At 42.3% G+C, this 14948-nt stretch overlaps 1 protein-coding gene across 1 annotated transcript in view; it reads left to right on the forward strand.

Annotated features, from left to right (window-relative positions):
- Positions 1–14948, forward strand: part of LOC126281509 (hemicentin-2-like) — a 2121475-nt gene that overhangs the window by 808652 nt on the left and 1297875 nt on the right. Inside the window, exon 2 of the mRNA XM_049980531.1 lies at positions 1840–1869. Within this exon, the coding sequence (XP_049836488.1) occupies positions 1840–1869 (30 nt within the window). The remainder of the gene's footprint in view (positions 1–1839; positions 1870–14948) is intronic.

The following is a 14948-nucleotide window of genomic DNA, read 5'->3' on the forward strand; positions in this document are numbered from 1 at the left end:
AAACCTAACTAACCTAAGGACATCACACACATCCATGCCCGAGGCAGGATTCGAACCTGCGACCGCAGCGGTGCCGCGGTTCCAGACTGTAGCGCCTAGAACCGCTCGGCCAGTAACATCAAAATTAATAATCATACAACATGAGGACTGGGGACCTGGGAGGCTATGCATGACGGACATAGCGGCTCAACACGTGATATTCTTCAAATGATGTCACAAGAAATCTACCACAAGTGTAGCTATACGGCGTGGAGCGCCATCCTGCATAAAAGTGATACCTTCTAGCAGGTGTTTATCAACGAAGCCAGGGATGATCTGACTTTTATATTTCACTGTAGCTCATTGCTTACACGATTCCCATGCGGCGTCACTTACGTGTTGCTGCCCAGCCCCGTCTGTTGGTAATTTTTGCAATATCTTTAGGTTTCAATGAAACCTCATGTCAATTTATGAATCTGTGGGAATTGTTACCTCTATCTACATCATTCCGTGAATTCATGTATTTTGAAATATTTACGCCCTTTTGGGTCATCCTCGTAATAAGAAACGTAATACTAAATTATTCCAAATCATTCGGTCTATAGCGACAGCCTCTTCATCTCTGTGTTGCACATACATCCCAATTCCTCAGTTATTTAGGGGATAAATTACAATCTCTGTCTTTCTCTAGAATGTATGTCTTCTAGGGCTTCGTCGATGAGTTTTCGACACTTTTATCATCGATTCGCCAGGAAATTAGTCTGTTCTTTCCTTCCCCAGTTTCTTCACATTTCTTCACCAAATTCCTCGTTATTTACTGAATACACTGAGTGGTAACCAATTTTAATGATAAGTTTATCGTTAACTTTATTCCACCTACTCCATGATACTTGTTCCTTTCTTCTATTACTTTCAACACATTTTTCTATGCCATAATCTGATTATGGATCGTTCATAAAGTACGACTACTCACGCCGAACCGGTAATTCGAATATTCTGAACATTCAGTACACATGAGTTTTTAGCCTTTATTCAACAGGAAATCTACAACTGACTATAGTGGAATCAAATAATAAAACGCTTCAGGTATAAAGTTTTATTAATTCAATGACATCTTCAGATGAACAAGAACTGTGGTGCCCGTGAACACCGCGCACTGGAAATTCGGCTGCGGGTAGGTATCCCGTCTGTCGGTTTCATGTGCGGCTGCCATCTTCGCTCATCCTGCTGCCCAATGTGCGGCTGCTACATGTGTCGTGGTTCTTGTTCACCTGAAGATGGGTTCACAATCGCCAGGAAAAGGTCGTGATTGAAGTCAAGCGCACTATTATCTGATCCCTACAGATTTAATTTCATAATACCAACAGGGTTCCTTTAACACTTTCTCTAACGGATGAGTCTGAAGATGTGTCTGATAAGAGTTCACACAAATTCTTAACTGTGTTTTAACATCACCAGTTATCCTTCACCGCCTCACATCCTAACATGGAAATCATCGAGTAGATTTGAGCGTTTTTCCAGTTTTTTTTCGGCAACGCAGTTACTTAACTGAGAGAGCAGGCGAAATCAAAATCTGCACCACTTTGTGCCTAGTCCTTCCTATTTCGTATTAATTTCCAATAAACAGCTGTAAAGTTGTGTTCAGTGCAAGCGAAAATGCAAATCATTACCCGCGTACATTTGATTCACACCGTTAAATTCTCTCTCTCTCTCTCTCTCTCTCTCTCTCTCTCTCTCTCTCACACACACACACACAGACACACACACACACACACACACACACACAAGCCCACGCACACCGTCTTTGTGATTCTAGGAAAAATTGAGGAAGAGAAATGATAACTGTTCTTCTGTTCACAGGTTCATCGTTGTCCCTCGCCGTTGGTAATGGTGAGTTAATGAGTCTTTCCAAAGTTATCAGTTCTGCGATACTAGCTGGCTGTAAGTCATCGTTGTACTGTAAGAGTTTTTAACAAGTTTAAATCTCTAATTGTACATAGATGTGTGATAATCTACGGATTAGAATTGTTGGATCCGTTCTATTATCGGGTAGTATAAAGTTGTATATTATTTTGCAGTCACCTTCAATGATAATATCAGTTGCCTTAACACAGACAAAAGACAGTATGTTCCTCAACGTGCTATTGTATCAACCACGAACTCTTTTTGCTACCATTTTTAGGCAAGAGATTAAGATATAACTATCCGCAACTTGTGCCTTGACATTCAACTCCCAGTCCCGATCAGTGTTTTTTGCAAGATCGCACAATCTTTTAATCAGAGAAATGCCTTAAAATAACGTACACATGCATGAGTAATGCATTCTTAAGCTAAGTCTTCAGCCAGGTTACATTTTGAAGTATCGGCTAACGAACTGAAATTTAATTTAAGCACATACTGAGAAAGGAAAATCACTCAATCACGCTCTCAGCCATTAAATAACTAAGCAGTTAACTGTAGTTTATGTTGTCTGAACTTGACAGACTCTAGAGATGAAAATTATTGTCAAGAATCTTATAAACCAATTAGCACCGGCATAGAATCATACTTTAAAATGAACAAATAAATATCCTTCTTCGCTTCTGTTATATAAATTTCTAGTAACATCTTTTGATCTATAGCATCTCCGGAGTTTCAGAACGCGACTTCGAGAAAAATTCAACACAATAGAAAAATAGCGCTTCTCAGTGGATAGAGCACTTCTCCAATCTTCGATTCGTGATATGCTCCGTAACGTAATTGCAGACAGCACCATTATGGGGCAGTCGTATCAGAATATGTAGACAAATCATCCACTCCATATTCACGCAATGAATTACACTGTCGGAAACAAGTTAGTAAGCCCTTTTAGTGGTTTCCACTTCACTCAATAGTTCTTGTTTGAGCAGTGCATGTGGAGAACATTAAATGATTACATTTACAGATGAATGGCAGAAGCGGTTCTGAGGCAGCAGATATGAGGAAATATCCATATTATTATGTTGGCACGTAGTCGATGGTACACATGACGAATACTGTCCTGTGACACGTTACGCCACGCCTACTCGGCCTGTTCTTGTAGTTCTGTAAGAGTTGTCGACTGACGAGCCGCACGAGTCACTTCTCGTCCCATCATATCCCACATGAGCTCGATTAAAGAAAAATCCGAAGATCGTGCCATTGCTACGACTCAAGGACAAGAGTTCATATTTCATATACCACAGTAAACTTGTTTTTATTAAATATGACCGTCGACTACTATTATTTACTAATCTTTTTACAAGGTGATGATTTTACATCTGTCGTTTCGTGTGCAGCGAATACTTCTCTTAAAATATGGCCAAATTTAAGTCTCTTGTCCCGCAGTATTCGTTAATGACAGTAACTCAATCACTTGAAAATTGCATAAAGGGCCGAAACGGGGTCATAATTAAACAAACAACAATACAGTCGATTGCGGTCTGTTAATTTAAAAAGCATTGTATGACAGTTCTTGAGCAACATCAAAAACTGTCCAATTGATAGTTCATTTTCTCTTCGCAAATGAAACATTAACGGAAAAGTTTTATCTGGGCATGTGGGATGTGCTGAATGACACATTTCCCCGGGGGGGAACGGATCATGCTAGCCTCACTGCATGGCCCTCACACTCCCCCGACGCCACGGCATTTTCATGTCGTTACGTCAAGAATCGCGTGTAGCCAGCACCAGTCAGTGATATTGCTATCCTTCGTGCACGAATAAATAAAGCAGTGAGAAGGTTGGCGCTGCAATGCAGGCCCGTACATGGGAAGAACCTGAATATAATCAGGAAGAAGCGGTACACAACAGTCAGTCGCTATCTCATTGGCCTTTATTATTCTCGCAAATCTAGATTTTGGCTGTAAATATCCATCTTCAGTGCATTTTTATTATAATTCAACATAATTTTGGCAATTCATGTCACCATGCCGGCTTATAGGGAGGAGGACACTTCATGTACTATGAGTGGCGAGTGGGACACACATTGGAATTGTGGCATAACAAAAATCATCTAATTGTTTCCAAATCAAAATTTTTTGAACTGATGGAGAGAATTTAGGAACACTCTGTCATTGGGAATTGTCGTCGTTCGGTTTCCGAAGATACGGGAAAAATAAGTGCAGCACATAACAAGGACTGCGGTAGCTGGACAGCGGATGATGGGGTGCAGGTAACTGCATGATTAGTGGCCGTGACTGGCTCAAAGCAGTGCCCGCGGCGCCAAGTGCGAACACGGCGACCGTGATGAGCAGGTAACACGTGTTGCGACATGCGCCCAGGGTCATCTGATCAGCGCCGGGCCTCGGGGGGTCGATAGCGGTGCGATGCATTCGGGAGCACACAGCGCATTAGGCACCTGCTTGTGCAGCTAACGCGACAACGGGTTGTACCGCCCGCAGGAGTCACTGAAGCGATTGCTGTTCCGGCCTCCGCTATCTGGAGTACAGATCGTGGCAACAGGTTGAAACATTCCTGACCCTGGGTGCATCTCTAAGATGATAAGTTGAAAACTGCTCGTGCTGCAATCGAATACGGTGATTTTTAACTTACTAATTGGTTTACTACCTTTTCTTACCAGTACACTAATATTTTACACCGCTGTATAGCAATTTTGCAAGATTTGCTAAATAATTAATGGCCCTTTCCATAATATACAACAATTTTGATTTGTTGAAACAGATTGAAGTTACTGGGTGCCAAAAATAAAAAAAAGCTGTGCTGGCTCCGGCTTATACATTGGTTTAAGAAAACGTTTCAAATGGCTCCGAACACTACGGGACTTAACATCTGAGGTCATCAGTCCTCTAGTACTTAGAACTACTTAAACCTAACTAACCAAACGACATCACACTCATCCATGCCCGAGGCAGGATTCGAACCTGCGACCGTAGCAGTCACGCTGTTCCGGACTGCAGCGCCTAGAACCGCGTGGCCGCCGCCTTCGGCATGCGTTGGTTTAAATCTTGACTGTTACTCTGCGTTTTTTTTCACACGCTTATTGAGTTTATGCCGTGGTTCCTCATTCTACGTGTGGCAGCAGTGGTGTGTATCGATATTCGCACCTTGTACTGTCTTTGTTCTGGTCCTTAACAGTTTCCAGCTAGCCTGTGTGCGACAGTCGGTCGGTTGGTGTGCATCAGGCAAGAAATCCCCATGCAGCGCCGTGGTCTGGCTCTCTGGCGGTCTCTTCTCAGTGCTGGAGTGTGTGGGAGCTGTCCCGATTGCTACAAGGTCCATGGCTTACCGACCCAGGCCATCAAGGTTGAATGCTGATTTAATTACCGAAGCGAGTCTGTTCACAATGTGCCGTCAGTTTTGGTTATTTGAAGTCCTAGGGCACCAGAAGAATTTTATGCCTTGTTGCCGTTAGCGTTCCGGTTCCCGCCCTGTCCGCTGACGTAAAATTCAGGTAGTGTCGTTTTCGCACCGTCTCACCGTGTTTTCGCTGTCCAACACGTCTGTAGTTTTGACACTTGGTTGTGGGCAGCTACGTCTCTTACCTTTTGGCTTTGGAGTTCCTTGTGCACTGATCGGGTGGAAAGCGTCTTGTCGGTGGGTCTGTTGACTGTCTCTTGGTTGGGTTACCGGCGGATCGGATATAGTTGGGCCGACTATCATATCCCTTAAGCGAACGGCTATATTTAAAGTGCAGATTCACCGACAGAAACTTCTGAGTACCGCTTGCTGTACTGCCTTTTCTTATTGGTGTTCGATTGGGTATTTTAATCGCTCATAGCCGATGGTTTGAATTTGTTTGCTACATCTACATCTACATTTATACTCCGCAAGCCACCCAACGGTGTGTGGCGGAGGGCACTTTACTTGCCAATGTCAGTACCTCCCTTTTCTGTTCCAGTCGCATATGGTTCGCGGGAAGGACGACTGTCTGAAAGCCTCTGTGCGCGCTCGAATCTCTCTAATTTTACGTTTGTGATCTCCTCGGGAGGTATAAGTAGGGGGAAGCAATATATTCGATACCTCATTCAGAAACGCACCCTCTCGAAACCTGGCGAGCAAGCTACACCGCGATGCAGAGCGCCTGTCTTGCAGACTCTGCCATTTGAGTTTGCTAAACATCCCCGTAACGCTAACACGGTTACGAAATACCCCTGTGACGAAATAATGGGCCTTCACTCTTTTAAAATAGAAAATTCCTTGCTCGTCAAGTCTTCCATTGCTTGGGCCTTCAGCCTCATTTAAAATATTTTGTTTTGATAAAGCTTTGGGCCTTCTGCCTTTTGAAAATTTATTGTAGTTGTGTTTATCAATCACGGGCCTTCAACCGTTTTAAAATTGATATTCCTTACTTGTTATTCTTACATTGTTTGGGCCTACAGCCTCGTTTGAAAAAATTATTTAACGATAAATCCTTGGGATTTCTGCCTTGTTAAAATTTATAGAATTGCGTTCCTAGTCATGGGTCTTTAAAATTAAAATTCCTTACTTGGCAAGTCTTAAATCTTTGGACCTTCAGTCTCATTTGAAGTATTATTTAAGGATAAAACCTTGCGTTTTCTACCTTTTGAGAATTTATTGGCTCAGAGCACTATGGGACTAATCTTTTGAGGTCATCAGTCCCCTAGAACTTATAACTACTTAAACCTAACTAACCTAAGGACATCACACACATCCATGCCCGAGGCAGGATTCGAACCTGCGACCGTATCGGTCGCGAAGTTCCAGACAGAATTTATTGTAGTTGTGTTTTAAATCATTAGCCTTCAGCCGTTTTAAGAATTAAATAGGTTGGCTCTTAAGCCATAAGGTCCCAAAACACACACTCTCTCTCCTCTAAATAGAATCAACCAAACACGTCTGGTTCAGGAACTCTGATTGTGTGACATATTCAGTCAATAGTTAAGCTCGGAAATTGGCGCTATAATGTTTGGGAAATGAAATAAAGTTACATGTGTAAGAGTGTAACTGACAGCCGATCATTTTTGGCCCCTTTCCACAATTCGAACTACCTCTTCTGTCATGTGGACTTAACCAGGCGTCCAATACTGCAACCTAACTCCGCCGTCAATGTCACTGTTGTGTTGACAAGAAGATGTTTTCATTTGTCATTCCAGCACAAGGGTTGAACGTATTTTCTACTTATGTTTTACTCTTTGGAACTAAATCAGTACAGAAGATCTCTTATGTATCCGACCAAACATTAACACATATTCGGGGATGAACTCAACTTCACCTAACGTGGTACACGATCGCCAATTGTGTCCCACTTGTATGGTCATGCTTTTTTTTCTGGAACGAGGTGACAAACCCACGTCTCATCTGTAGTAAGAATACGGGGCGAAAAAGCAAACAAACTGAATTACTTTTGAAAACGATTTAAATATTAGTTTCACATTTTCCACCTGTTTATTAATCAAAAAATCTGCAACAACCTTCTACAGAGAATTCTAACAAATGTAACGTCATGAAAAACAAGTTTTATTCTTTCTTATGAGAGGAATATGGCGTTCGAACAGATTTCGGGATCGCTGTCGGTTGTCGTAAGCTTCACTCCTCGTTATTTTCACTGGACATCTGCTAGTCGTCTTCAGGTCAGCTATTGAAGACCGGATTATTCTGGTTCTTTGTCTAGATCAAGACGCCAGAATGCTCCGAGGACTGTGACGAGCGGCAACGCCGAAGACAATTCATCTTCACAGCTCCACCAGCGAGGGGGCTGCCGCCTGGAGGTGTAGCCCTTCTGTCACCGTGACTCTGACGCACGCGCGGCAATAGTCTCAGTGCACTGTATAAGGTGGAGCAGAAAACGTCTTCATCACTCCTTCTCGCGTCCGCCGTACCCCACCCCTATTTTTATGCGTTCCCTCGCTTCTGATTTTCCCCTCCTCCCCCATTTATTCCCCTCATCTGTTCGGGTCCTTTCCTCCCTCCCTCATCTGCCTTAGGCTGGGGTGTCATCTTCGTGTCTACTCTACAGTGAGTGTTCAGTGTTGTTCATCCCCATTTTTTAGGTGTTGGGAACAGAAACCAGACTGTCACAGTGTGTTTTGATTGTCCCTATGTACTTACTGTGTGTCTTAATTAGCATCGGCAACTCTGTGTTTTTATATTTTAACTTCCAGAACTTTTCCCAATTTTACAGTTTTTTAAAAAGTCACCGTTTTATCGCCTGTTTTATTGTTTTTTATCTTCTAATTATGTTTTTCAACACTTCTGCAGGCTGCAGAGAGGCATATTAAGCTGGGGGAACTAAAATTCAATATAGGAAAAAAGTCTTCGTTAGCTTACGATGGCTCACCTGAGGACGACTGCCATGTGTCCAGTGGAAATATCGTGGAGTGAAGCTTACGACAACCGGCTGCAGATTCGAAATCTCTTCAAACATTAAATTCGCGGGGAAAATTTTAAATTTCTCAGGTGTATGACGTTTAGTCATTGATCATCCAATAACACATTGCGCATTTATCTGATATTTTTATGTATGGTTGCAGGTTTGGAACGGATCCACTTCAAAAGCAATATGGTGGTTTTCAATTAGCAAATGTCTCATAAAAGTTTCAAAATTTCTGCTTCTTTCGTTTAGTGTGCTTCATATTGACACTGCTAGGTATATTTAAAAAAATCTTTCCCAAAATATGCTGTTGAGATTATCCAACAATACTAGTTTTCCCATTTTCCTGGTTCAAGTCAAGTACTTAACTTCCAGGTTCTTCCGATTTTTTATCACCGCATTCCTAACTTTTCGAATTATCCGGCGCTGTTCCAGCCATTACAAACAACCTCATGAGAATTGTGTCTTTAACGCTTTTTAGGTATAATATTCGTATACTCAAAGTCTACTTCGTGAAACAGCAAATAGAAACTTTAATGAGAAACTTTTTTGCTAAGATTGTAGGTACAAGGCTGTGAGATCTAAGTTCTAGTGAATTGTGTCCTGAAACGGGAGTGAGGTGACAGTCATAAACACAGAAAGCAATATAATGACAAGAGGAATAAGCTTCTACAAGAGGTAGTCGTGGCTTCAAAATATATTAATTCTTTCCCGAGCATTTGTCTCATTTGTCTTCAGTGATAATAAAACAAAAAAATTATATGACTTTTTAGTTCAGTACTGTTCAAAACATGTAGGCGCACATACATGCGTGCTTAATTAGCATGTCACATTACCACAGTCTCCACATACATTATACCAATATTTTCCCTACGAATTACGCAACTATGGTCAGCTATGATGATGAATTTGGGTATTAACCCGAAGTTACTGAAAGGCACAGTAAGAAAGCGAAAGGTGTCGTAAACAGTCGTATGCAGGAGCTGTTGCTCATCTATGATAACTTAAAATTTTAGAAATGTGTGGAATGCGTCAGGGAAAAAGAGGGAAAGTGAAAATACAATGGGAATTACTTGAATAGTCGTACAGAACTGCACGTTTAAATTAACAGGCAGAAGACTATGTTGGTTACGAGATAACGAGGTGACCCATACACGGATATCATCGTTTGGCCGGATTAACAGCCGTTGTTCCTACTCAGCCACCAGAGAGTGTGACTGTTTCACTATTTCTCATGCTCGTCTATGTGGATAATCTTCTTTCATGTCCCTCTTCTTCACCTCAGGAACGGATTCTATTGATAGCTGAAATACACAGATTGAAATCGCCGACTGTCTTAAACTAGGGCAGGTGGCATTTTTGATTGTACACAGGGTGTCCGATAAAGAGAAAAACAAAAGCCTTGTGAAACTGTGGACGCGAAGTGTATCGTTATTAGTGCACTGTGTAACAAACGAGGGATGTGGAAGATGAGTTGCGGTAATGATCATACAATTTACGTATATATACGCCTGTAAAGAGAGGCTTAGAGTAAATAATAAATAAGATAACCATAAAAGAAGGAACGGCATTTTCATTTTAGTAAAATGTAGATAGGCATCGTTTATATGCGGAATGACTCGGCTTGAGCCAAAATTGCATTTGGGAATATGGACCACACCTTTGAAATATTACGTTTGGAGCTTATGCTGACAGAGGAGTGAAATGTGGAAGGTATGTAGATCACAGGATGAACAGTAATCATTTGATAACATTCTAGAAAGATGAGAGGAACTACAGATGTCTGTATAATCGTCTTAGAAAAACCCTCGACAGGGTGATGGAACATCTTCTGAGATCTTTCTGAAACGTTGAGGATAGATCGTAACGAAGCGAAAAGAGGTGTTAAGGAATGCTGAATGGAAACGTTTTGAAGAAAGCCATGCCTCCCTAAAGATATCAAAAAGAGACTTTACAAGGACTTTCCGATAATCTTCCTCTGTTGCATATGTAAATGGAGCTGGGTAAAGAATAGCTAGTGTTAGAATGAAGTATTCTCGACAAGTAGTCGTATAGAGAAGCTTATGGAACACAGATGTAGTAGTACAATTTCTTTACGTAGTTCACTGTACACTTCACAGACATCATGTCATCCAGTTTATTTGGTGCAACAAAATCGATTCATCCTCGACCACCGCAACCAAATTAACCAATTCATCGTCACACATTTATCTTATCAGCTTGCACATTGTCATACACACGAACATCTACATGAACAGTCAACAGTGATATCAGGCACATAGTCACCACTCACACACACACACACACACACACACACACAGTCATTATCCCAACCTTCATTGTCATCACTAACGGCACCGCCTTGTGCTTCTAGAATTTACAAGTACTTTCACTGGTGCTGGAAAAGGCAGTGCCAGTGAAAAAATATATAGTAAACAAAGAATAGCTAACATTCTTACCTGGGTGCTGATTTACAATATTATTCCGCTACAACTATACACATGTTTAGTTGCCAACTGAAATTATCAAGTGGACAATGAAAAGCATGCATACATCTTAAAGGGTAAAATAGCCACAAACGGGAAAGACTGTGTGCAGCAGGATGTTAACAGTGCTGCACAGGGTAAAGATGACATCAAGAAATAAGCGTTATATCATACATCTACGTGACGCGTTCACACCATGTTGATGGCTGAATGTTTGAGTGCAGCTCAGGGGACGATTTTCATCGTATGTGGGAAATAATACATTCCGTCATCCTTGTGATTGCCCATTTAAACCCATGCTGTGTGCTGATGCATTCCTCATCCACTTGAATTGCAAATTTCCCAAACATCAGTAGCAGACTGTAACCATAATCACAGTCACTGTAAGGTTCCTGCTGTACAACAATTGGAAATTGTGAAGTTTCCATTGATAAGATACAGCAATGAAGTTCCCTTTTCAAGCATCTTAGATGCATACTACACCGGATCAGAGGCTTGCTGGCAACTGAGTTCTGCTAGGCTGGCTGCTTGCTAGCTCCGCTATGCTGATGCAGAAACTCTGTCAAGTTGCAGCAGCCTTGTTAAATAACATGGCAGTGTCGCGCCGATTTCAGCAGCTGTTCACTCGGCGATGCTGTATCTGCTGCATCCCTGGGCAGTGCCTGAATGTGTCACTGTCAGGGGAGCCGGTCAGGATGAGGTACTTGTTCCGCAATGGTAGAAGGCAGCTGGTGTGCATTGGGAGCGCCTCGCTGCAGGAGTCATACGTACTGTTGGGGTAGTCCTAGGATGGCCTGACGTGCTGCGGCACAAAATCGGGAAGAGGCTTTGCCTGCAAGGCTGTTGCCCTCCCACAGTCTCGAACTGGTGACTTCCACTAGCAGTTTCACGTGGCGAGCTCACTTGCTAGAGCTCCAAGACTGAGAATAATTTCGTTAGAAAATGTCCAGTAGTTATAATCGGCAGTGGCGGACTTGTGAATATCAGCCACTGCCATTCAGGTATCATAAAACAACAGCGCCACAGCCAATGTAAAAATCTCGATAGCTCATTGATGCACGAGTTTGTGTAGTATCGCTGAGTCTCATATGCATCTGATATATACAGGGGTTTTTCCTAACTACCTCCAGGGGTTTCAGGGGACAACTGCGTGAATACTACCAGACTTAAACAAAAATGACACACAACAGTGGACTGAACATCTCCATAAGTCTCAATACATAATGAGCACTAAGCAGCGTGCAGTAACTGCACTGGTGGACAAGCGTGTCATTACGTTTACACAGATCATCTGCACTCCACTGTTGTACTGAATTATTTCGTACCTGCAGATAAGCAAATCGATGGACAGATCCCCAAACCTGGATGACGTCGCACCTTCCCGGTCATTTTCTGACAGAGACCAATAACTACCATGCACGTATAGAAATTCGTCACATTGCAAATGGTGCCCATATGGAGCATTTGTAATGTTGACAGACGCTCTGTTACTGAATTGTCTCAGTTTACTGTATGGCCTGTACCGTGCGAGGTGGCGCAGTGGTTAGCACACTGGACTCGCATTCGGGAGGACGACGGTTCAATCCCGCGTCCGACCGTCGTGATTTAGGTTCTCGGTGATTACCCTAAATCGCACTAGGCAAATTCAGGGTTGGTTCTTTGAAAGGGTACGGCTGACTTCATTAACCGTTCTTCCCTAATCCGATGAGACCGATGGGCTAGCTGTTCGGTCTCTTCCCCCAAACAACCCAACCCCAAACCTGTATGTAATTTTTGCACAATCATCTCCTGTATCTCCGAAGGTATTCCTAACATGAGACTGTAGGCCTGTAAATCGATGATGGTAAGACAAAGGCAGGCTGCGGTGGTCTCGCGGTTCTAGGCGCGCAGTCTGGAACCGTGCGACTTCTACGGTCGCAGGTTCGAATCCTGCCTCGGGAATGGATGTGTGTGATGTCCTTAGGTTAGTTAGGTTTAAGTAGTTCTAAGTTCTAGGGGACTGATGACCACAACAGTTGAGTCCCATAGTGCTCAGAGCCATTTGAACCATTTTTTTTGTAAAACATAACGAAGACCATTTAATAGCCTGAGGTAAATTGTCGTTCACCTAATTATTTGTTTGTAATATAGTTTAAAATGTCTCTAAGATATATTGGACTTAACATCTGAGGTCTTCAGTCCCCTGGACCTAATTAACCTAAGGACATCACAGACATCCAAGACCAAGGCAGGATTCGAACCTGCGACCGCAGCAGCAGCGCGTTTCCAGACTGAAGCGTCGAGAACCGCTCGGCCACAGCGGCCGGCTTGTAATATAGCCTTAAATGGAAGTGAAACGCAGACAATAAACGATGTAGGCGAGGGAAGAGTAAAAGTTGTTGAAATGTTGTAATATACAAGAGTTCTGAAGACTAGTTGAGTAAGTAGAGTAGTTAATGAAGGGGAATGCTTCGGATCGAAGAGAAAATAGAATTATTTGACAACTTGACCAAAAGAAGAAATTGGTTATTGGACACGTCCTGAAGCATCAAGGAGTAGATAATTCGGTACTGGTGGGAAACGTGGGGATAGATGTAGACAATGTCTGCAATACAACTTGTAGGGACATCATAATATTACAGCAATACTCACGTTGGAGCATATGCAGATTGTAGAAGTTATGCTGTGATGAATAGACTGCAGCAGATAAATTTATGAAACCTGAGGACGATGGCAACAACAGAGTGTGTAAAAAATATTATTGATCTAGTGGTAAGGCAGGTTGTATAATGGAAAAGACTGGTTCTGAGTTTGTGCAAATGTATGAGTGGCGGAAGGCTGATATCAATGAGAATACTGAAATACCATTGTCTTCACTCTGGAAAATTCCTGTTCTAATTGTCTAATTCCCATATGTCATCTTCCTCGTGTATGTTGCTTGTGTGCAGTCAGTCCCGGCTCAGCTATGCTAGTGGGGCTTAACAAAAATCTTTCTGGCGAGCGCTGGCTCATGCAACGAGAAGTGGCGGCGGCTGCGTAGGTAGCGTCGCCTGCGGTTTTGTACATGAACAAAGGATTCCTATTGTTTTCTGGTTTCCTCTCTGTGTAGCTGTTGTGTCTCAGCTATAATGACTGCTCTGAGTTACACTGACTGATGCACGACTGCAGCCAGCGCTCGTGTGTGTGAGAGCGTAATTAGAATTGTGGAAATGAGCGCTGGAAAACGAAGTCCTTAATATTGGCTGCGAACGCTTGATTTAGCAGCTTATTAAGGCAATGATTTTAGAGCTGCAATGAAGAGCATAGCTGCAGTCTTTCTCTCTATACGGTATATTTGATTCGTAACTGAACTGAGTAAGATCTTCACTCACCAACTGTCGTTAACTTTCGTCGCTTTCAGGAATACTTTGCGAACGAAGTCCCTGTCTTACAATTGCATTTACAAGGTGGTTCTTGTAACACTGATTCAGTGTAATCACGTGAAAGGATTGTACATCTGGATTATCTACTGCTACAAATCTCTTGCATTTATTCACAAGATTTTCATTCATGAAACTGAAAATATATGTTGGTTCTAGTCAAGGTGTCATACAGCCATTGACTTATACATTATTCAATAATGAGATAGTGCTGTGATTTTTCGTCTTCAGCATGGCTGTCCTTATAGTGAGAACTGATTTTCAGATAATACAGGCACCTATATGGCATGACACTGCTTGCATCATTTTAGAAGATTGCTTCCAGGTTGCAGAAGCTATGTTTATGTCAAGGTGCTTGGACTAGAGTTTACAAGAGAGACGTTCAATAAGCAACGCAACACATTTTTTCTAGCTGAATTTCAGTTAAAAAATGCGTAATTTGTTGTGGGGAATTATGGAATGTTTCATGATATTACGATAAGTGCCGCACTACAAATAGTCTTAAAAATAGAGTCGAAAATGCAAATGCATTCCAAGCAGAGAGCTGCCATTGGCTTCCTTTTGCCGGAAAATCAGAGCATCGCTAATATTCATAGGCGCTAGCACAACGTCTGTGGAGACTTTTCAGTAAACAAAAGCACAGTCAGTAGTTGTGTGACTCGTCTGTCATCATCGCAAAAAGGTTGCGCAAACCTGTCCCATGTGCAGCTGTAAGTTCTGCAATGTCCGGATGTGTGGACACTCTCATTCGAGATGATCGATGGATCGCAATCAAAAACCTCGCTACACAACTGG

This window comes from Schistocerca gregaria, chromosome 7 (assembly GCF_023897955.1).
Source record: "Schistocerca gregaria isolate iqSchGreg1 chromosome 7, iqSchGreg1.2, whole genome shotgun sequence".
Classification (NCBI taxonomy): Eukaryota; Metazoa; Arthropoda; class Insecta; order Orthoptera; family Acrididae; genus Schistocerca; species Schistocerca gregaria.